The sequence below is a fragment of the Aplidium turbinatum genome, chromosome 3 (assembly GCF_918807975.1).
Source record: "Aplidium turbinatum chromosome 3, kaAplTurb1.1, whole genome shotgun sequence".
Lineage (NCBI taxonomy): Eukaryota > Metazoa > Chordata > Ascidiacea > Aplousobranchia > Polyclinidae > Aplidium > Aplidium turbinatum.
In genome coordinates, this window is record NC_137474.1 from 38,143,979 (window position 1) to 38,171,670 (window position 27,692).

The 27,692-nt window shown below is 38.1% G+C and overlaps 2 protein-coding genes and 1 pseudogene across 3 annotated transcripts in view; all 3 read left to right on the forward strand.

Moving 5' to 3' along the window:
* The window catches only part of LOC145767011 (putative inactive peptidyl-prolyl cis-trans isomerase-like 6), a 162,908-nt gene that overhangs the window by 48,944 nt on the left and 86,272 nt on the right, over positions 1-27,692 (forward strand). The window lies entirely within an intron of this gene.
* On the forward strand, positions 587-26,303 carry LOC145766254 (uncharacterized). 2 transcript variants are annotated; one of them, XM_082577930.1, is made up of 4 exons: positions 587-678; positions 13,835-13,979; positions 23,581-23,687; positions 24,092-26,303. In XM_082577930.1, exons 1-4 carry the CDS (start codon positions 655-657, stop codon positions 24,353-24,355), a joined length of 540 nt encoding a protein of 179 aa, XP_082434056.1. In that variant the 5' UTR covers positions 587-654; the 3' UTR covers positions 24,356-26,303. The 2 variants fall into 2 exon arrangements, with proteins under 2 accessions (XP_082434056.1, XP_082434055.1); XM_082577929.1 differs by lacking the exon at positions 587-678 and adding an exon at positions 3,470-3,914.
* On the forward strand, positions 22,756-23,280 carry LOC145766255 (zinc finger BED domain-containing protein 5-like; annotated as a pseudogene).

Below are 27,692 nucleotides of genomic sequence, written 5' to 3' on the forward strand. Positions count from 1 at the left end.
ACTGTCCAGCTCGCAATAAACCTTGCTTTAAGTGTGGCAAACTTAACCATTTCTCGGCTCAATGTAAGAACCACAACGCAAGATCTGGTAATAAATTGCAGTCACTAAGCACTAATAGTAATAAGGCTGATAAAGCACTAAAATTGATGACGTTTCAAGAAACGACGCGTTCACTACGTGGAATCGGTAGCGCACCACGAGTAAATTTGGAAGTTAGGTCACTTAATGGATCGGCGAAAATCACCGTGCTGCCGGACTAGGGAGCAGATATCTCGGCCGCCGATGAAACGACCTTACGTTTGCTCGGAGAAGACGCACGGAACATGGGCCGTGCCACAGCACCAAGAACTATATACACAGTCGATGGATCACCACTGAAGGAGATTGGACAGCTCAAGGTACAGCTGACGCTGGGTGAGGTAACTACTGAAGACATTTTACACATTTTTCCTTCTATTCCAGGCGGCATGTTAATCTCGTGGAGAACAGCTAAAACTTTACGAATTCTCCCATCGTTTTATCCTAGGCAGATTAATAGTGTATCACGGAAAGCAACGACGAGCACTACACTGGACGACTTGGTCGAAGAATTTCCAACCGTCTTCGATGGAAAGATCCGGATAATGAAAGGAGAAGAATTTCGCATCGACTTGAATGGATCAAGCGCAACCACTTTGTGTGAGTAGCCTACCCCTATAGAGTGGTGCCTTATGCTTATAGAGAAAAATTAAAAGAAGAGTTAGAGCTTTTGGAATCTCAAGGCATTCTAAAGGCCGTGACGGAACCTATACTGAATGGTGTGCACCAGTGGCGGCTCGTGGTCTTAAAACATGGGGGGGGGGGGGCTGCATCAACCAGTAACCTAATATAAATAATCATAAACCTGTACCGGACTGAGTTATAAATGCACTGAGTTAGGGTTTAGTAACACAGTAACATGTTCTTTTAATTGGCTGTCGTTTAATGTTTTTATCATTTAAAGTAAACTTTTGATAATGGCTTGAATTTGGTCAAGTTTAGGTGGCCACCAGATGGAGCTAGTACTATTTTGGGACTTGGTATTAACTTCGTTAGTTAGATCTATGCTTGTGCTTTCCAACGATAGCATATTTGTTGAAATTAAACAACAAATGAATAAATGGGAGACAATTTCCTTCAGGTGTTTTTCAGTGCATTTCCCGTACTTCCTCCTTTATAATAGTCCATTCCAACGTGTGTGACGTAAATAAAGTCATCATCCAGTTGACCATTGGTGTTGTGCGATCCACTCGGTGGCGCTACAACTGGGTCCTAGCAACACGCACGCTTTGCGTAACGCGCGTACAACTGATATAGGTGGGATGGGAGTGCAGTGTTCTGTTGATGTGAGGGTAAGAAGGTGCATATTACAAAGCTTGATACATTTTAGGCTTGATTTAACGTTGCTGTGGCTATAAAAGCAAATAAGTAAACAGGCTTTTCGAACACATTGCATGACAAGGTATCGACTTGTGGTGACAGGCAGAGAGGGAGACAGAGCAGTTTTTGTAGCTATAATCCTTTAGTAATGTCCTTGAAGTCTATGATTGTGCTGTTTCTTCCTTGTAATAATAAATTGAGATGATTTAACTCCGTAAACATGTCAGTTAAATAAGCAAGATTTTCTTCAAAATTATCAGCATTCATCATTTCTATCAATTTTTTTTCAATCATGCCATTTTGTTTTTGGATTTGTTTGGCAGTTTGCTTCTTTTGCATTTCACTATCAATTTTATTCTGCATAAATGCCTTTACTTCTCTTCTTAGCTGAAATAATCGATTCAAAGCATTGCCTTTTGATTCCAAGCATTTGCCTTTTGATGACATTAAATAAAAACTCTTCTTTAATGTCATCTTTTATTTTGTAATGGACGTAAACTAGCATCTGTGCACAAGATCGAACTCCAGTGGACTCATCCACTGCAATGCTGAACAAGCCAGATTCTTTAATATCCTTCACAACAGTCTCCTTTAACATTTTCTGCCATTTCAAAAATTTGTCTCTGCACTTTTGTTGGATAGTGAAGCTTGCATACCCTGCCATCACCTTTTATATAGGCTACCAAGTAGGCTACTTATAGGCTACTTGCATACCATGCCTTAACCATTTATATAGGCTACCAAGTAGCCTACTTGCATGTTTAACTGTATGATGATTGATGAATCAACTATGTTTGATGGGTGTGGCGGAGCACACACTCTAAATATACGCCACTGCAATATCCAGGGTTGCCATCGACATGAACCCCAAAATAAGGACAACAGAAAAATTAAATTTTCATACAAAATAAAACCAACGTTTTTGAACAAATCTCAGCATTTATACGAGCCATTATATATTACATGCCATATTGTTTGCCAGAAACAATGTGTTCCAGGAACGCATTGTTCGTAAAAAAATACTTTGTGCATCTCACGACAACTCACGTTAAGGTTTACTTTTACTGTAGTAGGGATTTGGCTGTCATTCTACTAAGTTTATTCACTAATTGTTGAAAATAAAACAAAATAAGGACTCAAATCAAAAAGAAGAACATTTTCTAGCAATAAAGACAGTAATATTTTCTAAGATAGAGTTCTTCAAAATAAGGACAAATCTTAGAAATAAGGACGGTATGGCAACCCTGGCAATATCCCTGGAATGGGGTGATTTACCGATTAGGTCCGTGTTGTGCACCGTCTTCCTGGCGTTCAATTAAAAAATGGTTTTCGATTTCGCCATTTACTCGACAAACCTCCTAAGAAACTCGAGTTGCTAAGCGATCTGTTTCCGACGGCCCTCCCTGCTGTACACTTAGTTAATTACAAGCACTTTTGCAACTTTGAGAATTGAGAATTCTGTAACTTTATGAGATGTTTTTCTTATTTTTGTATCACTCTGCGTTCCAACCTTCTAAAAACAAACATGTTTTGATAACTACAATGCATATCCGAATCATATTTTAAGTTATTCTTTCGCCCACGCGTAACCAAGCACTGTACAACACATCGTCTATATGCTGCGCAAGGCTAGTTCTCGTCTAGAAGGACCCAGTTGTGCCGCCGCTAGTGGTTTCGTGGTATCCTGTCGCACAACCCCATTGTGAAAGAGCACACAAATAAAAGGTAACAAACAAAATTTCCATCAAACTTTGCGTTTCTTTCTTTGTCGTCGAGTTTTCTTTCAAGTTGTGCAGGAACCGTGACCACAAGCTCTTTTCAAATACGCCAAAGAAGGGTGAACCATTACCAACTGGCCCATATTACCCTACTTCAACAAATAAAAACTTTCAGTACGGTAACTGGACGTACAGTAGCTATGCCAGAAATTCAAAGCCTTGCAGCAATATTTTTGTTTTAGTATTTCAAGTTAGGATCATTGCCTTATGTTTGATGAGGCCAGGCGGTGACAACCCCGTTGCCTTCGATTTTTATAGATGTTAATAATAATCAACTAGAATACTAGATAATACTGCTGCTTATAGGCTACCATCTATATGAGTTATATGACGGACTAATCACATTGAGAATTTGCACAGATAGTTTAGGCAACTTTGCTAACCTTCGCCTGACTTTTAGCCTGCAGCAATACTTGATAAGTCTCTACTAGTCTACCGTAGCTTACCTAATAATCTTATATTGCTTTGATTTGGCAAGGAATCATTATGAAAGTAATAGTGGCAGGATTTTCAAAAACTGGAACAAAGACAATGAATGCAGCTTTAACAGAGCTTGGATACACTGTGTACGACTATCTAGACCACTTTCAGAACGCTGGTGACGTGTGGGAGAAGATTTTCACTACAGGATGTTCCTTTGAGAAATTGAAAACTGCTTACAAATATGCTGATGCAATTTGTGATATACCTGCTTTTTTTTTCTGGGACGATTTTCTCAAAATTTTTCCTAATGCAAAAGTAGGTTATACTTGGTTATGTAATGATTTTCCAACTTAAGCTATAGGTTTTAGTTCTGTCAATTGCTTAGGCTGTAAATGTCAAATAAGCCTATAGCCCTATATGGTCATTTTTTTGAAAGTTAGGCTACTGTAGGCTCTGTAGCCCACACGCCTATTTGAATAAGGTAATACTGGAATAGGTATTGACTTAATTTTGTTTAACCTGTGAATAATTTTCAATTGTGAAATTTTGGCTCTTGTAGTAGCATGGGAGAACTACCGTATTTTACGGACCATAAGGCGCACTTTAAATTCTTTTTTTTCCTCATAAATTGATCGTGCGCCTTATGGTCCGATGCGCCTTATGTATGGATCAAGTGCGGTAGTGCTTTATTGCCTACACTCAAAACCAGTACCGATATACTATTATATATGGTCCGGTGCGCCTTATAGTCCGGTGCGCCTTATGTATGAACAAAAAACTAATCAAAGCAATTTATTGACAGTGCGCCTTATAGTCCGGTGCGCCTTATGGTCCGTAAAATACGGTAGTTGTTTCCCCCATTCTTTGGTATTTATATCAGAGAATGAAAACTTTGACTATTGATATGCTGGTCAAACTAGTTGTTTAACGTTATCCCCAAGAGGAAGTAGAAGCTGCAAAAGAACTGCTTTTCAGTTATTTCCCTGACAATGTTCGGCCAAAGCACTTGAGGAAAAAAGTGAGAAAGGGTCAGGATAAAGCTGACAACACTGTAAAGGACATGGTAGAAGTACTACATGAAATGGCAGTTGCAAAAGAAGATTTCATTGCCCCAACTTTTGTGACTGCAACAACTGATTTTCCTTCTCTGGATATTTGCAATGTTGATGCTGCCTCAATGAGCAATGATATTGCTTCACTGAAACATGATGTTGCCTTACTGAAAAAGGATAACACCTCATTGGAAAATGTCATCTCCTCATTGAATGAGATAAAAACTGTTTTCAAAAATAACAGTGTTGGTTGTGGTAAACCTGCTTTACCCAGCTTACAGCCAAGTGCTACAAGTACAGTAGACTCACCTAGTCCTGAAAATGCTCAAGTCCTGAAAATGCTATATAGTAGAAGTTCAATCTTTTGCTTCTGTAGCTGCCAAGAATACAAAATTGATTGTAACAAAATCTCAGGCTCTGAAACCTTCATCCACCTCAACAAAACAAAATGTTGTTGCTGAAAACAAGTGGAAAAAAGTCATCAAAAAACAGAGAAGGCCTAAAGTAGGTAAGCTGGAAACATGCTCCATCAAAACAGTTACCAATTATAATAAATCGGCAGAAGTATTTATTTCTCGACTTCATCCTGACACTTTGTCAGAGGAAATTGAATCATTTGTGAAATGTCAATTTCCAAAAGCAAGCAAAATTACCTGTGTCAAACTTGCAACCAAATTCCCAAGTTATGCCTCTTTCAGAGTTTCCTTGTGTGGCATTGCTTTTAAGGATTCATTGAGCTTAGACAACTGGCCAAAAAATACCTTGGTGAAAAGATTTGTTTCAAACCCTATTGAAGCTGGAACAAATGGCTCTAAGCAGATTACAGAAAAAAGTTCAATTTGAATGATTTAAAAGTGGTGTCTTATAATTGTAGAGGTTTATCTTCATCAGGGCCGTAGCCAGACCTCAGAGCAAGGGGGGGCCAACTTTTTATTAGGGGGGGCCGAAAAAATTTAAATTATTTTGGCATTTTAATGTCTTAAATACCGGTATCTACAAAAATTGCAATATATCAGATTATAGTGTTAAGACCAACACTGGTCTCTTATTTTATCCGCTAGTTAAATCACGGCAACCATATTACAATGACCAACATAACACAGCAATATTGTTGACTTGTTGTATAAATAGCGGTACTAATTGTTATGAGCAAAAATTTTAACTGGCTTGAGGAAGCTAGTGCCTAGGACTTTGATATATATGATTACATTCCGCCTATACACCCGTGAGCTAGTCTATTGCAGTCGCGGTTGTTTGGATGCAAACCGTCTCACAAACAAGTCTAAATCGATAGATTTCGATACAGAATGTTCAAAGGCCACAAGCACCAAATTTGCCTGTCTTGGTTGTAACATGCTCCGTCTAGTGGGAGCGTCAACCCTTGTTAACACTGAGAATCCACACTCACAAACGGCAGTGCTAGATCTAAACGTAGCAATATCTGCTGCAAGGTTGAACACTTCACAAATCAGAAGACTAAAAACAAAATTTATTTACACTGATTGGATTGAAGAGAAAAAATAAACACTGCTTAAAAGATTACGGGTTTATATTTTGCATGCGTTGTCTTCAAAAACCACTTGCTTGGCCACTGCACTTTTTGCGATTTATCACTGCACAAATTTGGTTTATCGCTGCACAAATTGGTTATCACCAGTGGCGTATTTAGAAAGTTTGTTAGGGGGGGGAGGGGCAAGACATTGTGTCAGTCAGTCGCTACGCTGGAGGCCAATGGGGATCTGAGGCTAGTACACATCGGGTAGTCTCAACGGTAGGACACAGAAAGCTCAAAATTGGTAAAAATGGCAGTTAATTGGTTCAAATTTTTTCTACTTGGAAGACTTGTTTGACTCTTTAAATAGGGGTGAAGGTATACAAAATATCATATGATGCGTCAGAACGGGGGGAGGGGCTTAGCTGAAGCCGTCAGATAGGAGGGAGGGGATCCAAAATCAAGAGCAAATCGGCAGAAGTAGGCTAAGCTACTGTTCCAATCAATGAACCAACAAAAGATGTCAAACACTTCAGAACATAATCAATAAGTTAGTCTTTCCAATCTCGAATACCTTTTGAACATTCTCGGCGATTCGCAGTGACAATTTAAAGTTTAATGCGATGGCTGCGCTTGGCAAATACAGTAGGCCTATATCAATGACTGCATCATACTCGAGTACAATATCCTTGTTTAATATACATCTGAGCTACACCATCCAAACGTGGCTCGGTCATGGTCGTGCGGTAATAATTTTTCAGGTACTTTAGTGAACTGAAACATCGCTCATCGGAGGCAGTTGTAACTGGAAGCGTCCCAGCAAACATTGTAACTCGGCCCAACGTAGTGTGACAGTTGGTAAAATAGTGCTCCTCTGTTGAGCCAACGTATCTTGCACCATTCGTCGCAGTTGGGCCAACTTATTTTAAAAACATTGGCAAGAACGACTTCCTAATTCTAAGTTTTTTTGCATTTTCATTGTCCCATTACAATTGTAAAAGGAATACAATAAAGCAAACTTAAACAATTCTTCGAAGGTAATTTCAATTAAAATATTTCCAAAGTTGGCAAAACTACACTACCCTCAGCCAACCCGAACAACCGTCAGCCAACGTTGGACCAAGGAATAATGTTTACTGGGGTAGCAAAGATTCGAATTTCGAAGTAATTTATGGATAATCGGATAAGTGCCGAGTTGTTCAGCAGCTTGACACACATCCACAAGAGTCGCAGGTCGTTTATCCACAGAAACTGCAGGTCAATTTGCTCTCCATCTCCCCATTTCAATAGTAGCTGCACAGCAATTGCTTGGTTCAACATCCAGCATTTCATGGTAGAAGTCGAAAATCTCGTCAATCGGGCAGTCCTCATCTTCATGAATCAATGAAGGCAGAAATGGGCTGACTTTAAAAGCTAGCAAGCAGTGCTCATTGAATCTCCCGTGAATTTGTGCGATGAATTGTCAAGAAAAGGAAGAAAAACTGTTCGTTTGAAATAGATCTCCGAAGTTTCAGCTGGAATATTAGGTCGATGTTGTTGTCTAGGTGCTCTCCGGGGTATTCGGATTTATTTATTCATTCGCTGCAATTTTTTTTTTTTTTGCAAAATTTGTAGGATTTTTTTTTATTTTTTTTTATCTGATCATTAGGGGGGGCCATCGCCCTTTATCCTCCCCTCTAAATACACTACTCGTTATCACTGACCTTTAGAATTAAAAATAGCGAGAGCTGACATCAAATAGCCTAATTTGTACCGGTTTGTAGGCCTGCTGGAAAACCATTTCCTCTTTGTTAGGTTATCATTCTTTCCCAAAACATTTTTATTTTGCATAGTTTCTGACAATTTTTCTACCAACCTAACACGTGTTGGCCTTGGTTGAATTGAACATGTTGAGGTTGCCAAAGGAATTGGTAGGGGGGGGGGCGAAATTGTTTAATCATCTTAGCTGTTAACTAAACAAAGCAATTGTAGTTAATTGGGCCTAGGTTGGAACTCTGCAACGGGAAAGATGGGCAAAATCATTATAATTGTAGCTGTTGCTCGAGAATGTTGGGATTTTGCCAGGGGGGGCGAAATTTTTTTCAGAGGGGCGAGGCCCCCCCTGGCTACGGGCCTGATCTTCATCCCTGCATGATGTTAAAATGTTATGCAAAGATTATCACATCATATTTCTACAGGAAACCTGGCTTGCGAAGCAAAATCTGATGTCTCTATCCACTATCAGTAATTCCCACAATGGCTTTGGTATCTCTAACATTGACTATGAGTCTGGTATTCTAGTTGGAAGACCATATGGTGGTACTGCCATCTTGTGGGATAAATCCTTGCAGGCCTCTGTCATCCAAAATGAAAATGCCACTATTATTGGTCTAGATCAGGGGTGGGGAACCTTTTTAGTATTGCGGGCCACATAAAATGAGAAATAACACAGGCGGGCCACTAAAAATTTCGAAATGTTATTTACAGATAAAAAATGTAGCGAAGTAGACAATGATTTATTTCACTTTCACAGTTAGTGGGATGGCTGAAAGTTTTTATTTTTGGTGAGTCGTGTGATGTCTGCTGACACAGAAGATGTTGCAACTCTTAACTGCATCTCCACGTTTTTATCAGTCAGTCTGGAGCGAAGACGACTTTTTGTTAGATTCAATTTGGAAAAAAACTGCTCGCAACGGTAGGTGCTTCCAAACAGACACATATTTCAAAGCGTGTTTCCGCATGACTGAAAAATCATCAACATTTATGTAGCGTTGATAAAAGTTGAGCAGTGGAACGTTTTGGTAGGCTACATCGCTTTCAACGTACCGTCACTCTGGAGCTCTACTATTTCATGTTGGAAGTTACTAGGAACATCAGTTGCAACCACATTGCAAGGAGAGACAAAAATATCAAACTCCATTTCTTTACACTTTATGTCCAAAAATCTTGCATTAAATGTCTCCATAAGATTGACACATTCATGGGCATATTTGGCTGTTGTAGAAGGCTTTTGCTCTTGCAAGGTAGGGAAATGTGCGGTGTTATTGTTTTCAAGTTGTACTTTCCACAGATGTAGTTTAGCTTCAAATGATTTCACTTTTGCAAACAAGGAGTTCAAAAGCTGACTCGGTCCCTGCAACTTGAAGAAATTTTGACATTAACAACGGTAAAGAAAGTTTGACGCGGGCCACATGGAACAGTCACGCGGGCCGCATTTGGCCCGCGGGCCGCAGGTTCCCCACCCCTGGTCTAGATGTTGATCATTCTACTTGTAAACTTTTTTTCGTTAATGTGTATTTACCTTATTGTAGTACTTCCAATCAGGGTTGTCGGTATTTTACCCGACCCAAAAAAACCCGGGTGGGTTTTTTTGAAAAAACCCACTTAAAAAAACCCAAAAAAACCCATAAAAAACCCAGAGCATCATATTTGTCCAGTTTTTAATAGAAAATTAAAAAAATCAACAAAAAAACTACAAGGCACTTAAAACAAACTTTAAATTAGGACTTAAGGATGTGATTGTGAAGTAAATTTCCAAGAATAAACTGAAAACACAGTGGATATTGTACAGTGCACAAAAATCAAGTAATGCCACTTTGTGGATACTACACTAAAACTCATTTATGCAAGAAAGCCTTATAGTTAAACTGGTGAAAGTAGGCTACTACTGTATTGTAGTCTGTATATATGATGTGAAATGCAATTTAGGAGGCTATTTACCAATTACAGATTCTGGATTCTAACGCATGGCTGTTTCACAGCATTTGCCTAAATGGCCATTGGCCACGCAATTGCTCATACATTAGTCAAATACTATATATAATATATGTATAAATGATAAAAAATATTTAAACATGATGGCATAAATGCTCCTTGCCTTCAAATCTAAATCAAATGATGCAATGATGTGATTTCTACCACGGTAGCATCAACTTGGTATAGAAATCAGTGGATGATGCAACATCCAACTTGATCTTGAAATTAATGGATGATGCAACATTCAAGCAACAACAGCCCTAGTGCATTATTTTATTGAGTTATGCAAGCATCGCATGTACTGTGAGTGAAAGGCACTTCATCCGTAAAAAGTAGTTTTGAGGTGAAATAAGCATGAATCTACCTTTTTTTGCATCTTTTTTAAAAAACCCAATAAAACCCAAAAAAACCCGGGTTTTTTTAAAAAAACCCGGGCGGGTTGGGCTTTTTTAAAAAAACCCGGGTTTTTCTCAACCCTGCTTCCAATACACATGCTTATTTGCAATATCTAAGCAGTCTACAATTTATGTGTGATAACCTTGCCAACTCAAATCTCTGTATATTAGGTGATTTCAATGCTGGAGAATCAAATGCATTTGGAAATTTTTTGAGAACCTTTAGTATGAAACACAGCTATTGTATATCTGATGAAGAGCTGCTCCCTAGAGACTCTTTCACATATGTAAGTGATTGCCATGGCTCAACTTCTTGGATTGATCACTGCCTAACCTCTTTTTCTGTTCATCGATCAATTTCCAAAATGACTATACTGCATGACTACATCTCTTCGGATCATAGACCACTTTCTGTGTACTTTTCTTGTACAAATCTACCTGTTCTTGAATAAGTTTCAAATGTCTCTCCTCATAATACGATCAATTGGAACTGTATCTCCTCTGAGCAAAAATATGTCTTTGGTCTGGAATCTAAAAAATATCTATACAAAATTTTTTTACCAACTGAAAGTATTGAATGCAATAATTCTCATTGTTCAGATGCTTCTCATATTGCCTCAATAGACTCTTTTTATAATAGTATAACTGCTGCTCTCAAAGCAGCTTCTGATCAAATCTTTGTTGATAAGAAGAAATGCAATAAATTTTCTTGGAATAATGAAGTTAAGCAGGCTCATGCTATTGCCAGAGAAACTTACATCATGTGGGTGAAAAATGGGAAACAACGGAATGGTTATATGTATGAGTTGATGCAGAATAAACACAAGGAGTTTAAAAAAGCCTTTCGCCGTTGTAAAAATGCCTCTGAACAACATAGAGCTAATGCACTTGCCTCAGCACTCAACTTGGACAGCTCACAAAAGTCATTTTGGCAGAAGGTAAAAAAATCTACTTGCAAAAATAGTTCTCTTCCTGTAAATGTTGGTGGAGCAAAAGGTCCTGAAGCAATTGCTGAGATGTGGAAGCATCATTACAGCTCCTTGCTAAATTCCAGCAAAATCAACACTGAAAAAGAATTTGTTAACTCGTATATTTCTTCTAGGGATAAATATCATAATCTTTCAATATTTCGTTGCAACATGGACACAGTTGGTCCCTTGCTTGCCAAACTGCCATTAAATCGCGCTGCTGGCGCTGATAAAATTTCAGCTGAACATCTTGTTTATGCTGATTATTCTATTCGTTTTTATATTAGTGTACTTTTTAATATGTGTCTTAGTCATGGTATTGTACCAAATTCTTGCTTGGACACTGTCTTAGTCCCAATTGGAAAGAATTTGAATTGATTGATTGAATCTTTATCCTCGGACTGGGAAAGCTTCTTGCAGAGCTTAATCCTGGCAGTTTCGCATACTTGTAGAGGCTTTGAATCACTGACGCAGGCCCGGTCACCGAGATTGACAGAGTGAAGTTTCCGATTGTTGAAGTCTTGTTGCCGGGGAACTATTCCATCCATTAAATGCCGCTGAATGGAAAGCAGTCCTTAACGTGCGTTGCTCAAGCGCACACCCCGAGAGTCGAACCAGCGCCGCTTGATCTTGAAACTTCTTCGTTCCAGAAGTGACGCGCTAACCAATTGAGCTATCGGGGCGGACATTCAAGATTCAGGTAACTATAGACCTATTGCTGTAGCTACAGTAATCTCAAAACTGTTTGAACGTTTTATTTTGAATCATCTATTGCCTTTTTTGAATACCAGTGACAATCAATTTGGGTTTAAGTCTGCCCATAGTACTGACATGAGTGTTTTTTTATTAAAACAAGCAGTGTCCTCTTATATCAGTCATGACACTCCTGTATATTCTGTTTTATTGGATGCTTCAAAAGCCTTCGACAAAGTCAATCATAATTTATTGTTTAAAACACTTATCACACGCAACGTGCCTATGTATATACTTTGTTTGCTTATTGGAATACTGGTATAGTAAACAAACCATGCAAGTGAGGTGGGGAGGTCATCTGTCCCAATCATTTAATGTGTCCAATGGAGTCATGACAAGGTGGGGTGTTAAGCCCCTATCTTTTTGCAGTATATATTGATCAGCTTTCTTATGAGCTCAATAAAACAAAAGTTGGTTGCTATGTTGGCAACTCTTGTCTAAACCATATTATGTTTGCTGATGACATTTGCTGCATCTCGCCTAGTTTGTGTGGCTTACAAAATTTGTTAGATGTTTGCCACAAGTATGCTGTTGAACATGAAATTACTTTCAATTCTAAAAAGTCATTTGGTATGTTATTTTCGCCAAAAAACTTTTATCTTTCACGTGCTCCTCTGCTACATCTAGGGAAATCTGAAATTGTGTTCACAGACTCTGTAAAATACCTGGGTGTATTTATTGAGAGTTCTCTCTCAGATGAAAAAGATATTTCAAGGCAGGTACGCTCTCAGTACTGTGCTGCAAACAATGCAAAATCTCATTTCGCTAAATGCTCACTCGCTGTGAAAAACATTGTATTTCGCTCATATTGTATGTCCTTTTACGCATCCCAGTTGTGGAACAAGTTTAGATCTTCTAGTATAAAACGATTACGTGTAGCTTACAATGATTCTTTTAGAATATTGCACAACTTGCCTCGTTATGTCAGTGCCCGTGAATACCAAGTAATGTATAATATAACAACGTTTGATGCTTTATTGAGGAAAAACATGTTTTCGTTTATCAACCGTTGCATTCACTCCTCAAATCGCTTTATATCAGACCTGATGTCATCTGATTGTTTTTATCGTTCTGAATACTTTCAATTCTTCCAATGCTCATTGTATGTAAATTTGTAACAGTAGATAGCCCATTTAGTGAGCTTTTAAACCGACGGCATCCAAAGTGGCTCTCTGTGACCTTTGTGCATTTGCAGTTTGTGTATTATTTTGTTGTTTTTGTTGTGGATATGGACAACTTTGTCTGACGCAAATAAATAATAATAATAAAAAATACTCGTCATATCTTGTATTGAATGTAGCACGCATGATGTGTCCATTTATAGCCTATAATCTACAGTAACTTATAGGCTACAGGCTACTTACAATGTAGAGCCAGCAGTGGATCTAGAAAAAGTATTTGAGGATGAGGAGGACATTTCAATTTCAAAGAAGTATATGCTAAATTATAAGAGAAAATAAACAATGGAAAAATTCTGGTTCAAAGAAGGAAATAGTTTGATGAGGATACTGAGAGAACTTCCTTCTAAAACATTTTGACAAATTTAACATGTTTCAGTAAATTTCTGTGTATTTTGCAGCCTTCTTTTTCTCAAGACGCACATTTTGCATTTGACAAGCTGCATCAGATTAAAACTGGACTTTTGTAAAGTTTGAGATGCAAGGTTAAGTTTAAAATTGTTTTTTCATAACCACTGAAAAATCTCATAAGGTGTAAGCAGCCATGGTGTACATGTATGTAAGTCTCGAAGTTTTGTATAGCGTAGCTTACTTAGATTTATCGTAATCGTATCTTTTGAGAATTTTCTACCACAGTCCACTGATCTGGTTCATGCTTACAGATCATACTAACTCAAAGAGATGAGGAGGTCTGGTGGCGAAGCCTACAAGGAGAGATAAACGGCCACAATAACAACTGGATGATCAGAGCTTGTTACGTTTTGAGTTGGACTGGATATAAGCTTGCCAAGTTTAATTATTGGTTGGGTAAGTAGATTATTCTACATGCTAGCTAAATATGTAAAATTAGCTAGGCCAACAACCATAAATTTAGTGATTTAATGAGTTCGTTTTACTGACTAAAATAACTTGACAAATTAAAAATGTAACAGAGCAGTTTTCCAGTTAAGATTTTCTTATTTACTCGATTTCATATATCATCTGAGAAATCAAAAACTTGATTTTCGCTCAACGAAATAATCACCTAAGACAAAAGCAACTATATTTTTTTTAATATTTTGTTTCCATAAAAAATCTTAGAGCTTTTTTAAAATAACAATATTTAGAAACCAATGGCATTTTTCAGTAGACTTTATAACTTTTAAAACTTATAGTAAGGCCAGGACCTGATTTAACTGATGGGGGGCCCGGGGCACTTTTAGATCGGGGGGCCCCCGTGCAAAAAAAAATTTCAAGCCTACGGCGCGAAAGTCCACCTTTAAGTCTACAGTCTGTAACATCCAGCACTGCACAGCATTTTGCAGAAACTTCAAAGGCTGAAAGAAAAAAGAATACAAAATTACATTTTTTTCACGTAGGGGGCCCTTCAAAAGTCGGGGGGCCCGGGGCACCTGCATCCTCTGCCCCCCCTTAAATCCGGGCCTGCCCAGCTAACATACCCTAATCGGGCCGGTGTAGGGCCAATGCGGTGTTATATCGGGTCCCTTTATTGGCACGATACAGTAATCTATACAGGCCCGGTAAGAAAGTGCAAACAAGTTCTATACTGGGCCGATACAGTATTACTACAGTTGCCGGCACGATGCCATTACCCAACCGGTATTTGTACCTTACACCCTCGTTCTGGCCAGTACAATGCCATTACTCAGCCAATATCACTATACGATGCCAATACTGGGCCAGGGCAATGCCATTTATCTGCCCGTACCTGTAAAAGATACCATGCCTGCGCCACTGCGCCTACACCATGCCAATACCTACACATGTACATTGTACAGGCATATACAATGCCATCACCAAGCCTGCATCAGTAACCCTAACCCGTACTTTCAAACAGAAACAAGAAAATTCTTATGTGAAAATTTATTGAACATATGAGCAACCGATGGTTCGTCTTTTCCGTCCCCCTTCGCGCTCATTAAAATTCCGCATCCAAGTACTGATACATTTTTCTATGGCACTTTCAGTGGCACCATCCAAGTTCGGTGTTCGCATAACAGCACCTGTAAAAGCAGATATTTCATTGTCTCAGAATAAGTAATGTTTACAGAATCATGCATCAAAACCATTATTATTCAGTCCAGCCGTGATGGCGTGAGAAGCGCGACATGGAACTTGTCGTAGAAAGGCGCACTTTGCTACTGCTGACGACGCCCACTCACCTTAAAAGCAAGGTGTTTAGAAGGCATGATAGTATCACGCATAGCCGTACGAGACCAAACCATTTTGGGGGGGCAGAACGTAAATTTGCCCAAATGTGCACGCTTTTATAGAAATTGCCCAAATATAATGTATGCGGTGCGTGATAACAGTGAAAAACTAACATAACAAGATCACCAGCTGTGGCGTAGCCAGTAATTTTGAAAGGGAGGGGGTTGACGGTGTGTTTCGCTTATGGCGACACCCAGCAGTGGGGGTCTGGGGGGCCTCCCCCAGAAAATTTTGAAAAATTACTTTGAATTTGGTGCATTCTGAGAGTATTTTCAACAAAAATGTGGTTATGAATATTCCTGTAAAAGGGTGCTGTCCGGTGGCATAGCAAAAGAATAAGATCATGTTTTCTTCGGCATGTTTCGGAAATAAAGCTACAAGTCTCTATGTTTTCTTGTTGCTAATTCCTGGCTGAGATATTTGAATGTTTGGTAATGGTAAAACTCGCTCTTTGCAATACCCACCCTCCCCCCCCCCCTGGCTACGCCACTGATCACCAGCTAGCTAGAATTTCTTACCAAAGTAGACTAATCAAGATAGAACAACTGAATTCATCTTTGAAGATACCTTGCTTGTGCATTGCTCGATGCTTCTGCACTTTGGCATAGTAAGTAAGAGTAACAAATATTGTTTTACACACCACAAATAATAAACAACGCCACTTAAATATTCAGTTGTGATGTCATAAAAGACTCAGAAAAATAAACATTGCAGGAAACCGGCTCAGGGTGACCATGCGGATTCAGAAAAAACTACATAACAATAGATAAGTTATAATTAAATGTAATAAAACACAGACATACTACTTCTGTTCAAATAAACTTTGTTCAATCAATTAAAGTAGTTTTGATGATACGAATTTTAGTACAAAAATAAAAAGGTCTGGCAGCACTACTTCTAAAAATATACAGTAGTTAGGCTAGGTAATTTGATGACAAAAATAACTAATATACAGTATTCTAAGTTTGCATACAGACGATGACGTAGGATTCAAAGAACCCAATTAGCCTAACAGTACGTATTTACATTCATTCAATGTCTGAATATTGAATAATATTCAATCATCGGATTTGCAGAAGGCGTCGTTGGATTTTCAAAAAATCGCTGAATAGGCAACTCGCCGAAAAAGGCTCTTGCCGAATAGGGAACTCGCCGAATAGTAGCAGAACCTTTTATAAAAGTAAATAAACAAAGCTAAGCAACACCTTAACATTACTTTTAACAGGTATAACATGTTTTTGTTAAATGTTGTGGTGTTGCTTAGCTATGTCCGTTTATGGTTGAAAAAGTACAGTGACCTCCCAACCCGAATTGTTTTATAAAAGTAGGCTATTCACCAGATTTATATAAATTCATATTTTGTAGTTGCCCAAATCAAGATGATGCATTTATTGATATTATGAAAAAAATTAAAGACTTAGTAAATTTTGATGCCGAGGCAACTGCATTATGCCAATTTGGGCAGTTTTATAAATAGACTATGATCAGATAATTTCATATTTTTTTGTTGCCCAAATCTAAACGATACAGTTATGTAAATGGGAAAAATTAATGAATTTGTTCATTTTGGGGAAACTGCCTCACGCTAATTTGGGCAGTTGCATAAACAGACTAATCAGTTTCATCAAATAGCCTTATTTCATGTTTTCAGCTGCCCAAATCAACACGATACATTTGTGAAAATTAATAAAATTAGCTATATGGCAAATTTTGCCATTTGATTTGGGCAGTTTCACAAAAGTATTAGAGACACATTTTGGTGGCTGCCCAAATTGGCATGATGCAGTTGGTTAAATGCATTTCGTACTACAATTTGATCACCATGGAATACAATACATCAATACGGGTGTGCCAAATGACAATTTTGCGGCACATTTCTTGTGCAAATAAGAGGCTGTACTTAGTTTGATAGGTAAAAGTTACTAATTTATAGTTTTTCTTAATTCATGCAATTTTGTAGCTTTTTATATAGCAATTTTTGCCCTAATAATTTCAAGATTTTGCCCGAATTCGCGACGTTTTCAAACAACAGGGGGGGCGGCTGCCCCCCCTGGCTCGTACGGCTATCACGTTATCCACCCGGTGTGGTGGTATGGCTTAAACAAATGACAACAATAAGGACTACAAAAAGGGTACTTCGCTGTAGTGGTCCTAAGACCTGGTTCGCAGGATGGGGGGATCATTATTCAAGTTTTATGGCTCTTTGTCCCAAGGGGTTGGCCTATCAAAATATAGCAAGGACAATGTATGCAATAGGGTGGAGTAGAACATTTTTTTCTCAAAATTATAAAAAACATATGGGCCTAGTGCTGAATCCCCGGCAATATGCTAAATAAAACAAAGTGACTTTTGGGTGTTGTCACCCTTCACACACCCCCAGGGAGTGCCAGAGTTTGGGGCCAACATGGGAAAGGGAAATAACATCTTGTCGTAGAAAGCTCATTTATGGCTCAAAATTTGCACAGACCCTACGTTTCTATGTCCTAATAGAAGTTCTTTCCCAAAATAACTCATAAAAAAGTTAATGCCAAACAGGCATTTTTATGTTTAGTATAGTTACCGGAACTACTGTGCACGTGCAGTGTAAGTTTGGGTCCAGTTTCGTATTTTGGCATTAATTTTTTATGAGTCATTTTAGATAAAAAAAGTTCTTTTAGGGCATATATATATATAGAAACTTAGGGTTTGTGCAAATTTTGAGCATAAATGAGCTTTCTATCAAGGGGTTGTTGAGTTATTTCTATTTTTTCAAGTTAGCCCCTCGATGGAAATTCCGGGGGTTGGGGGAGAGCGACAACACAAAAAATACTTTTTATGTTTCATTTGGCATATTTACCTGGGGATTAAGCACATGTTTTTGAAACTTGAGAAAAATATTCCACCCTAGTATGCAATACATGCAAACACGTACCGGTATTTGAAGGTAGTGGAAGTAGTCAAGACATACTTAACACCTACGTTTAATGCATTCCGCAATTTTCAATGAAGAAAATGCTTTCTTTGGTGGTTCTCAAGCAACAGCTTTCCATCCCTTCTTGCCAGACCAATTGTATGTCTTACAAACAGTTGGATATTAAAGAACTCATAATTCTTCGGCAGGTTTCATTTAGGTTGCTCCCGCCGATGCAAGTCAATCTAGTCACCTGTAAAAACAATACACTGTTTACAAAACAGTTTCGTAGTAGTATACTATGCAATATGCACAGTCTGGGTTTTTTTTTTCGCTGAGACTTTTCGGTCATTTGTCTGAAATGACTTGAAAAAATGCGGTCAATTTTATCTATTTCGGTCAGTTTTTAGTCATTTTTGGTCATATATATATACATTATATATATAGTCAATTGTATTAATAGTTTTCATTGTGTCAATTGACTATATATTTTTTCGGACATTTTGACCGAATTGACTATTTTTTTTCGGACATTTTGTTAAAAAATCGGTCAATGACCGAAAAAAAACCCCCAATGCACAGTGCATGTGTATTGTCACGACCAATGGGTAATAAGGAGAAATGTAGGGCCAATAAGGCCATTTGTTTACAATGCAACCTCACACTTGTTCATAAACGTAAGTCATGCAAAAACTCAGCTAAATGTTCATTAGCATTTATGCCTCAAACTTGGATTTAAAAGAAGGGGTTCATTCGTTTCACAGCAGAGGGACTTTTGGCCCACTCTCAAAAATTCATTAAAAATGGTGAGGAAGGATACTTCTTGAAAGCAAACATTTCTTCAAATTACTGTGGAAATTGATTTCCTTACAAATTTATTGGCTTACCAATGCCTTCCTGACATTGCTGTCATGTAGCTTGTCCTCCAAATTTTGAAGGGCCTCTTCGGTAGAAAGAGGCAGAATGATGTCTGCTGGAAGCTCTGACAACATTCACTGCTTTGCAGCAGCCTCTTATTCAGCATGATTTGTTGTTCCTTCAATTGTTTTGATATTCCAGCAACATGAACCTTTATTTCCGCCATCTCTTGCAGCATTTGAGACTGAAACGCTAAATATGCAAGAAATAGTTTTCAAATTTTCACGTTTATTCTGTGTTCACACAGTTCACATAACTAGGGTAATTTTTTATAGCCTGAAAATATGATTTTACTGTTAGAAATAGATAAATCGCATTTTAAAGCTGTATTATTAGGTATTTCATCATTTTGGTGGCATTGTTTGAGCAAAGGAAAAGTGACTTTAATGGCCCTAAACATAAATAACATGTCACTGTAGTGTATACTGTTAGTAATGAGTGATATTTACCTTCAAACTGTTGTCTTTTCTGTGGAGAGGAGCTGAGAAAATGTGCAGGGAGTGCTCTGGTACTTGGGGAAGGAGATACGAAGCTTGTACTAGAGAACCTGGAGCTACTGAAGACTGGTTGATCATCAAAGTCTACATCGATGGAATCCAAACGGCGTCACTTCCTTGCCGGTGTTGATCTTTGCTGGCTTTCGTGCTCGTTTCTAGACGACGTTTGTTGAGAATGTTCTGCATGATGGTGAATATGTGGAGCGTTTGCCAGCCCGACTTTCTTCAATTTTGGATGCCGTGCCCGTGATGTGTCTACAATATGAAAGTTGCTTGTATACACAATGGCACTATACAAATTTGCATTGTAACTGCAGTCTGCAATCATACAAGACACAACTACTAACCTTGAGACTTGGGCGGTTTCGCTTTTATTGGACTATCCACTCCAGAACCATTCTCTTCAAATTGAAACCTTAACGGTTTTGATGCTTTTCTGTGCAAATAAAAATACAATAAGCACACTTTTGTAATAACTAATCCAAGAGGCAGTTCCATGGTAATACTACAGACATTTGTTAGTCCGCCTGGCTGTGTAAGAAAAAGTGGGCGGCAAATTGGCCTCACTGCGAGAAAAAAACTCTGACAATAAAAAATATTTTAAATAATTTTTTTTCTCGATTTTTGCCTTATTCAACCCTAAACCAACCTTTCTCACCAACCAAGTCACATACAAAAGTCCATGCGATGGTTCAGTGGTAGAAACCCACAACCCATCTGGCTGTCGTTTCTACACTTCAAAGCATAATAAATATACTTTTTAAACTTTAGTAAATCTCAACTAGCAACCAGGAACAAAACAAATTAATTATTATCATGAGAGTTAAATTGGGAATAAGGAACAGTATACACCACAGATGCAACCTTTTTCTACATTTGGCCCCTAGGCTATGCAATGCATTAATTTTATTTACCTTTGATGCTTTCTGTTAATGTCTTCTTCCTCATCGTCCATTTCTAAGGAAGAAGTTTCAAGAGCTCGACGCATCTTTCTTTGTACCTTTTCATATTTCTCATTGTTTTCATCTCATTGTTTTCGTTAGTAGACCCAGGGTTTTCCAAACTATGAAATTCTTTAATTTTCAAGTCGATCTGTGCTCATGTGATCAACATGCTTTTTAACTCTACGTCGTTTAGAATGGTATGACAATGACATGCCTAATGTATAACTCTATATAGCCTTGCACCAAATCCTCTGCAATACATGAATGAATTTAACAAGTTTATTTTTTCGCTCAAACACAGCACCATAATAGTGCTCCGAGGCGTTCTGCCAGTTGACAAATAAAAGGGTTCTGTTGCATATACTGTAGTTTTAGAGTAGTATTCCAGTTTTAATCCGGTGTTATCCCCGTTACCGAGGGTGGCAGGATATACCCTGCCATGTCGCAATCACTTCACCCCTTTTCTCCACAACTTGATGTTGGTCAACTAGACCCCAATACTTTGTTGAAACTACCGAAAAAGAATATAAATAAACAGCTAAACTCGAGTGCAAGCTTTCTCTCTGCAAGCTTTCTCTCTGCAAGCTTTCTCAAAAGTTTTCTCTTTCTCTCTACCACGCACGAAAGTAGTGAACTGAAAACAAAGCTCAATGGCGGAATTGGCGGGAAAGCGTATATGCGTCATGTAGCGTAGCCGTGTGGCAACTTTGTCCTTTTCGGGTAAAAAGGTTGACTTTGAAAAAGGAGAAATTAATGAGGCATGCGCATAAAATGAATAAAATGAATGTAGCCATGTAGCAACAAAGCACATTAAGGGTTAAACTGCAGGCCTATTGAATTTTAGAAAACTATGGTTTCAACGTCAAAAGGTGTTTTTATCGGTCCTTAATAAAATCACAGAAAATCTACGAAATTAAATTATATTAAGTTAAAATATCATAGATTTTCTGTGATAAAATCGACCATTTTGAAAAACGTTTTCTTGGTAGGCTTGAAAGTATTTTATCCTGTGTTATGCTACACACGTGTTCTGTTTTATAATAGGAATATGGAAGATGAAATGTATTTCAGGAATATGCATTAATTAGACGTTTATCGCAAAATCGCATCTAAAAGTTCATGTAGCCTAGATACCATACAGAAACAGTATCGTGCCAGCATATGAAAAACTGTACACAAACGATAGGTACCACACTACACTCAACCGGTAAAGGCCGGTATAAGGAAACGCGTACGAAAACAGTACATGTAACACTGCACTCAAACCGTCAAACGGTGTAGGCCCATTATCGGCCCGGTATCAGGAAAACCTTTCCGATACAACCTATACACCACTTCACTGAACCGGTATTGGGCCAATAAGGGTGTGTTTGCTGGGTGAGTAAGGCCAACACCACGACAACGTTTTCTGATAGAGATTTTTTTTAAAGAAAACCAGATTAGTTTTCTTCAATGCTTTCTAATTGTTAGCCCAGTGGTTCTCAAACTGTGGTACGCGTACCACTAGTGGTAAGCGAGAGCTTTTTAAGTGGTACGCAAAGAGTTCGGCGGTTTTTTGTTGTATTTAGTCTACTCTATACAATTTGCCGCACTTTGCAGTAGCCAAAACCACTGCAAATACATGATGTCACAATTACTTCAACGTTAGAAAGGGTTTTCATGCAAACGGTTTTCATGCACTTTGCGCCAAAGTGCTCCCTTCTGATTTAATGTCATGCTTGAGCAAAATCATTAAAATTGTGAATTTCATAAAAACATCAGCTCTGAATACTCGGCTTTTTGCAAGGCTCTGTGAAGATCTCGGTTCTGATCATAAGTGTCTCCTTTTCCACACAGAGGTCCGCTGGCTTTCCCGTGGAAATGTGCCAATGAGGGTCTTTGAACTTAGGCTTGAATTACAGACATTTTTCAAAGAAAAAAACCACGACTTTTAAGATGATTTGGAGAACGTTGAGTTTATCTCACGGCTGGCCTACTTGTCGGATATTTTCCAGGCTCTTAACTTTGTGACTCTTTCGTTCCAAGGATCGAACAACAATATCACTGTTTTTATTACAAAGCTGGAAGCATTCATTCGCAAACTAGATATCTGGACTAAAAACGTGGAGAGCAAACAGTACGGAATGTTCAAACTCCTTACCACTCTTCCAGTGAACCCCAGTCATAAATTATCTCAAGAAATTGGTGATCACCGCTGCTCAGAACAGAATTAATGCATTATTTCCCAGATTTAGTAAGTTGCATCTACGCTGTCAATCCATTCTGCATCGATCCAGCTCTTCTACCCGTAGGAACGGGAGAACAAGAAGAGGTAATTGATATTCAAGTTGACGAGACAGCAAAAGCAAAGCAGAAGGAATGCTCTCCTGTAGATTTCTGGCTAATCATGGGTTCCACTTACCCAACATTGGCCCGAAATGCTGTTCCTCAGTTACTCGTTTTCCCTTCTGCATGGGAGTGTGAGCAAGGGTTCTCGGCCTTGATGGCTATTAAGTCCAAGAGCCGAAATCGTCTAACTGCGCCTGGACATGATTTCCTATGTGCTGTGAGTAAGGTTGTACCCCGGATAGACATGCTTGTACAGAGGAAACAGTTGCATCTATCGCATTAAATTGTATTTTCTTGCTATTCATTGGTGTTATGGTATAGTAATACGGTAACTAATAAATACCAGCCAGGTGGTACGCAGTGTATTAAAAAACAAATGAGCGGTACGCGATTGGAAAAAGTTTGAGAAACACTGTATAAGTTAGCCTATGCCACCTCGCGGGAAAGTTTATGTAGAACCTGCCCTAAACGAAGACCATCGGTGAAGTTTAGGCAGTTTATTTGGGCTACTCGGGTTTAGCTTGAATGTGCTATGTTGGAAATATTGATAAGCGGTGTAATTGCAACAGTGGTTTGCAAATCAATTGATTTCATTGTAAAAAAAATTATTTTGGTTTTAGGTGTGGCAATATTTGGAACCAAAAAGCCCTGGGTATTCTCACCTCATGCGTTGAGTGAAAGAAGAACAAAACAAATATATCGCCATCATAATTCTTTCGTTTTGCAGGTAACTTACTTTAAGCAACTGTCCACAGAGCGTTTTATGTTCAGGCTGTCAATTGTTAGCTTTTTTAGACTTATTTTAATTTTTTTATTAAGCTTAATTAACATTAACTTACACAACACTAACATTAATAAACCTAAACTCAACCCAAATTTTTTAAACGCTTTCGAAAAGTTTACAAAAAATTTCATGTGGTCAAAGAAGGGTGCATTCTAACCATTACAATAGTTATGAGCTTATGACGTTTGCGATAGTTTGAAATATGTGACATCTAGTTTTTATATTTTTCCTTTGCACATCTTTGACAACAAAGAATCTGTTATAGGCCTATGACGCTACCTTTGAAACTGTCTTCCATAGTTTAAAGTGCAGACTACAGTTTATATATATTGCGTCATATATTGCAGTACGCCCCTGCTGATAAACTCCTTGTTTATAATGTCAAAGAAGGTTGGGAGTCACTGTGTGCATTTCTTGAAAAACCACTTCCGGAAAAACCGTTTCCACACAAAAATGTTAGAGGACAAGCGTTGGAAGAAATGATGAAAAACCACCCTATCTTCAAACAAATAAAAAAAGAAATGATGTTTTCAATTACATTGTTGATAGGTTTATTTTCGTTTTTGAGCTACTTTTGTGTTTCTTACCTTTCACGTTATCTAGCTGCGTAACCATAGTAGGCTATATCGGCTGAGAAAATACTGCTGTGGAGTAAAATGTTCACGTTTAGCATACCTCTTATCACAAACTATTAACTCTATCTGCACCTGTTATAGGCTACGCTATGTTTTTTTTCTGAGCTAAGATTTCTGAGAATTATGTTTACAAGTGTTTATTAGAGGTGCACAAATCTTGGTAAGAAACTTATTACGAAACAAAACTCTTCTGGCTAGCAGTGGGATAGCGCAGTGGATAAGGTGCTCGCTTTCCAATCACTCCATCCTGGTTCAACACCCGGCTAAAGCTGGTTGTTGATAAACACCGCTCACCTCTACTTATAGTGTGTAATAAATTGGATGGGCATAGTTGCTCAAGGAAAGGCCGTCGAGAGAAAGAATCTGACCACCCTACTCTCGTTATTACCAAAATGCTTAATATCAAGTATGAAACTCACCTTTTCTTTTTTACTCCCAACTGTGTTGAATCTTTTAAAACGCTTTTCAAGTAGACTATCAGGATGGTCCTTGCCTTATTTTCTCTCGCAGCAACGGTAAACACCTTATTGAATTTCGTTTATTTATTTTTTATTTTTTAATGATTGCTAATGAACATGGAATACAAGAATATACATGTTACATTTAAAAGAAGAAATGATAATAGAAGTGGTAAATTCCGGCAATGCATTCATGATCCAATTGTCCACATGTCTTGTCAGGCAACCGCTTGCCTGGCTATCCTCGTCTCTTGTGACCTAAAACAATGAAATTATTTTTGCTTAGTATTTTCGTAACTAGCTTTCTAATTTCATCATCAATATTATAAACCCGTTGTGCTAGTTATAAATGGATGTGATTTTTACACAGAATGTTGTTTGTTCTTGATGCAATGCGGTAATCGGACAAACCATTTTAGGTCTGTAAATGAGCGAAAGGGTTTAGAGCAGGGGTGGGCAAACTTTTTATCTCGAGGGCCGCATTCAGAATCTGAATTTGTTCGAGGGCCGCAGTATAGTATAATTAAGATTATAAGCCAAAACGTCAAACCTAAAATAGTCAAAACACAAGCTTTTATTTTTTTTTAAAGTGACGAAAAAAACCGAGATTTTTATAGGCTACATGTATTAGCCTACATAAAAGATATAAAAAAGGTTTGTCTCATAATTTGAATACAACCCACATCAAGATAACACTTAACCAGACGCACTTTGAGCGAATTAAACAGAATACATCTGTGAGCGAATTAACATAATCAGAAAAACTAAAACAAAAAAGAAGGTCTCATGATGCGACAGGCCGAAGTCAGCAACTTCGATTGTGACGTAACCGGCTGTTTTTTGACATTAATAATAGCCATGCATTCATGCAAGATCAGAATGTGGCTGGGGAAACAAACTACTACAATGCGACAAAAAGACTATAATTTATCTTTATCAAGATGAAATTATACGAAGTAAAAGTTTATTTAAGTCATTGTAGTAATTAAAATTTTCAAGCAATTTTAGGATTATTTTATTATAGCCTATATTTGCTCCAGGCTTTCGCGGGCCGCACAGAAAGTTGTCACGGGCCGCATGCGGCCCGCGGGCCGTAGTTTGCCCACCTCTGGTTTAGAGTCTTATAGTTAAATAAACTTTGTTAAAGTAATGACTCGTAGCCTAACTACGTTTTTGTTACGCTGTGGATTAAAATTTTGAACCTTTAATTCTTTGCTAGCGATGCTGGTTTAGTGGAGATTAGAAATTGCTTGTAAATTTATACCGAATTCGAAAGATATCTCTGTAGACCAGTAGCAGGTACAACATAGGCTAATGGTATTGTAATGTTTATTAATGTAACAGTAATTTAATTGATAATGACAATACTTGTTTTTTAGTGATAATAATTTACTTGAACAGAAATTTAAATTTAGTTTAGAAAATCTGTTGTCCATTGTTTTAATGTTGTAAAAGATACAAAAGCTGATGTTCTGTGCGTTTTTCCATTTAGCGCTGTATTTATCGCAGACCTCGTTCGCTCTCAGGTTGTTACAAGACAGACAGTTTAAGCGCAGTCGTGTAGAAAAATAACTTGTGACCTATTTTTCAACGTATCAGTTTGATTCTAGAATTTTATGCGCTACCGATAGTAAGGAACCATCCAGGGTACTGCATTCGCTCTGAGAAAATCAACACTTTAATTTTTAGACTAAAAAAGTTCACTTTAAATGTCCCACCAACAATTAAAAAAGTTTAAAGCAACTTTAAAAAGCTTTTTTTCTGTAGTTTATAACCCATGTTTGAACTTACAGTATCTTCTCCAATCATTGCATTGCTTCCCATAAGCATACTTGCGGCAGTGGCAGTTGTAGCCGCGGCCATACCCGCTGTTGCAACGGTTATAGCAAGTGTTTCGCTTATCTGCAAAGGAAGGAAATTTTAAGATTAACTGAGCCAACCTGACCGAGGTTTAAAAAATCCTTTTAAAAATATCTTATTTTATTTTTTATCAGAAAAACACTAAAAATGAACATAGGCTACAGCTTGAACATGTTTTTTTGCACTGAATTTCAGTGATTAGGTAAATTTGAGAAGTTAGCGTTAATACCAGAAAGCTTATTTTTAAATTATTTGGACCGATTACCATCGAATTAGATATACACTAGGATAGGCTTATATATACCACTGAGATTTTTTGAGAAAAAGCGTTGCAGTTGCAAATTCCGCTTTTATGTATGTCCTATAGGCTATATTCCAAGAGGTGCACGGTCGATTGGTCGACAGGACAATTGGTCGACAAGACAGTTGGTCGACAGGACGTTAGGTCGACAGAACGATTCATTTTAGAGTTAGGTTAACTAACCCTAAAATAAATCGTTCTGTCGACCTAACGTCCTGTCGACCAACTGTCTTGTCGACCAATTGTCCTGTCGACCAACTGACCGGGTACCATTCCAAGATAAGAGCCTTTCTTCGCTGTTTAGTTTTGCAATTATGTAAACTAGTGTCGGTCTAGGTAAAGGTTGTCTCATGTAGCCTTCTTGATTTTAAGTCTTGGGGAATGAGAAAATAGGGTTTACATTATGTCCCTCGGCACCAACGAGAATAGAATGGCCAGTCAGTTATTTTCTCTCGGCCGTTCCGTTCCTTTCTTTTGCAACTACGCCCATCTCTGCTATGTTTGGCATATAGGCTACTGTTTTTCGTTGTGATGGTAAGAAATAAAAACAAACTGAACTGATCGTGGGCAAAGGTGAGCAGTGGTTTTTTAATAACCAGCTTGAGCTTGGAGTCGAACTAGGATACTTTGTAAAATACTAACAAAACGCAAAAAATATGGCTAAAAAAAGTTAGGCTTCTTACATTTTTTGCAG

Coding starts and splice junctions, on each gene's coding strand:
- LOC145766254 (XM_082577929.1), top strand. CDS start 3,663: ATGAAAGTAATAGTGGCAGGATTTTCAAAAACTGGAACAAAGACAATG. Junction 3,915..13,834: donor AAATTTTTCCTAATGCAAAA/GTAGGTTATACT, acceptor TCATGCTTACAG/ATCATACTAACTCAAAGAGA. Junction 13,980..23,580: donor CAAGTTTAATTATTGGTTGG/GTAAGTAGATTA, acceptor TTTTGGTTTTAG/GTGTGGCAATATTTGGAACC.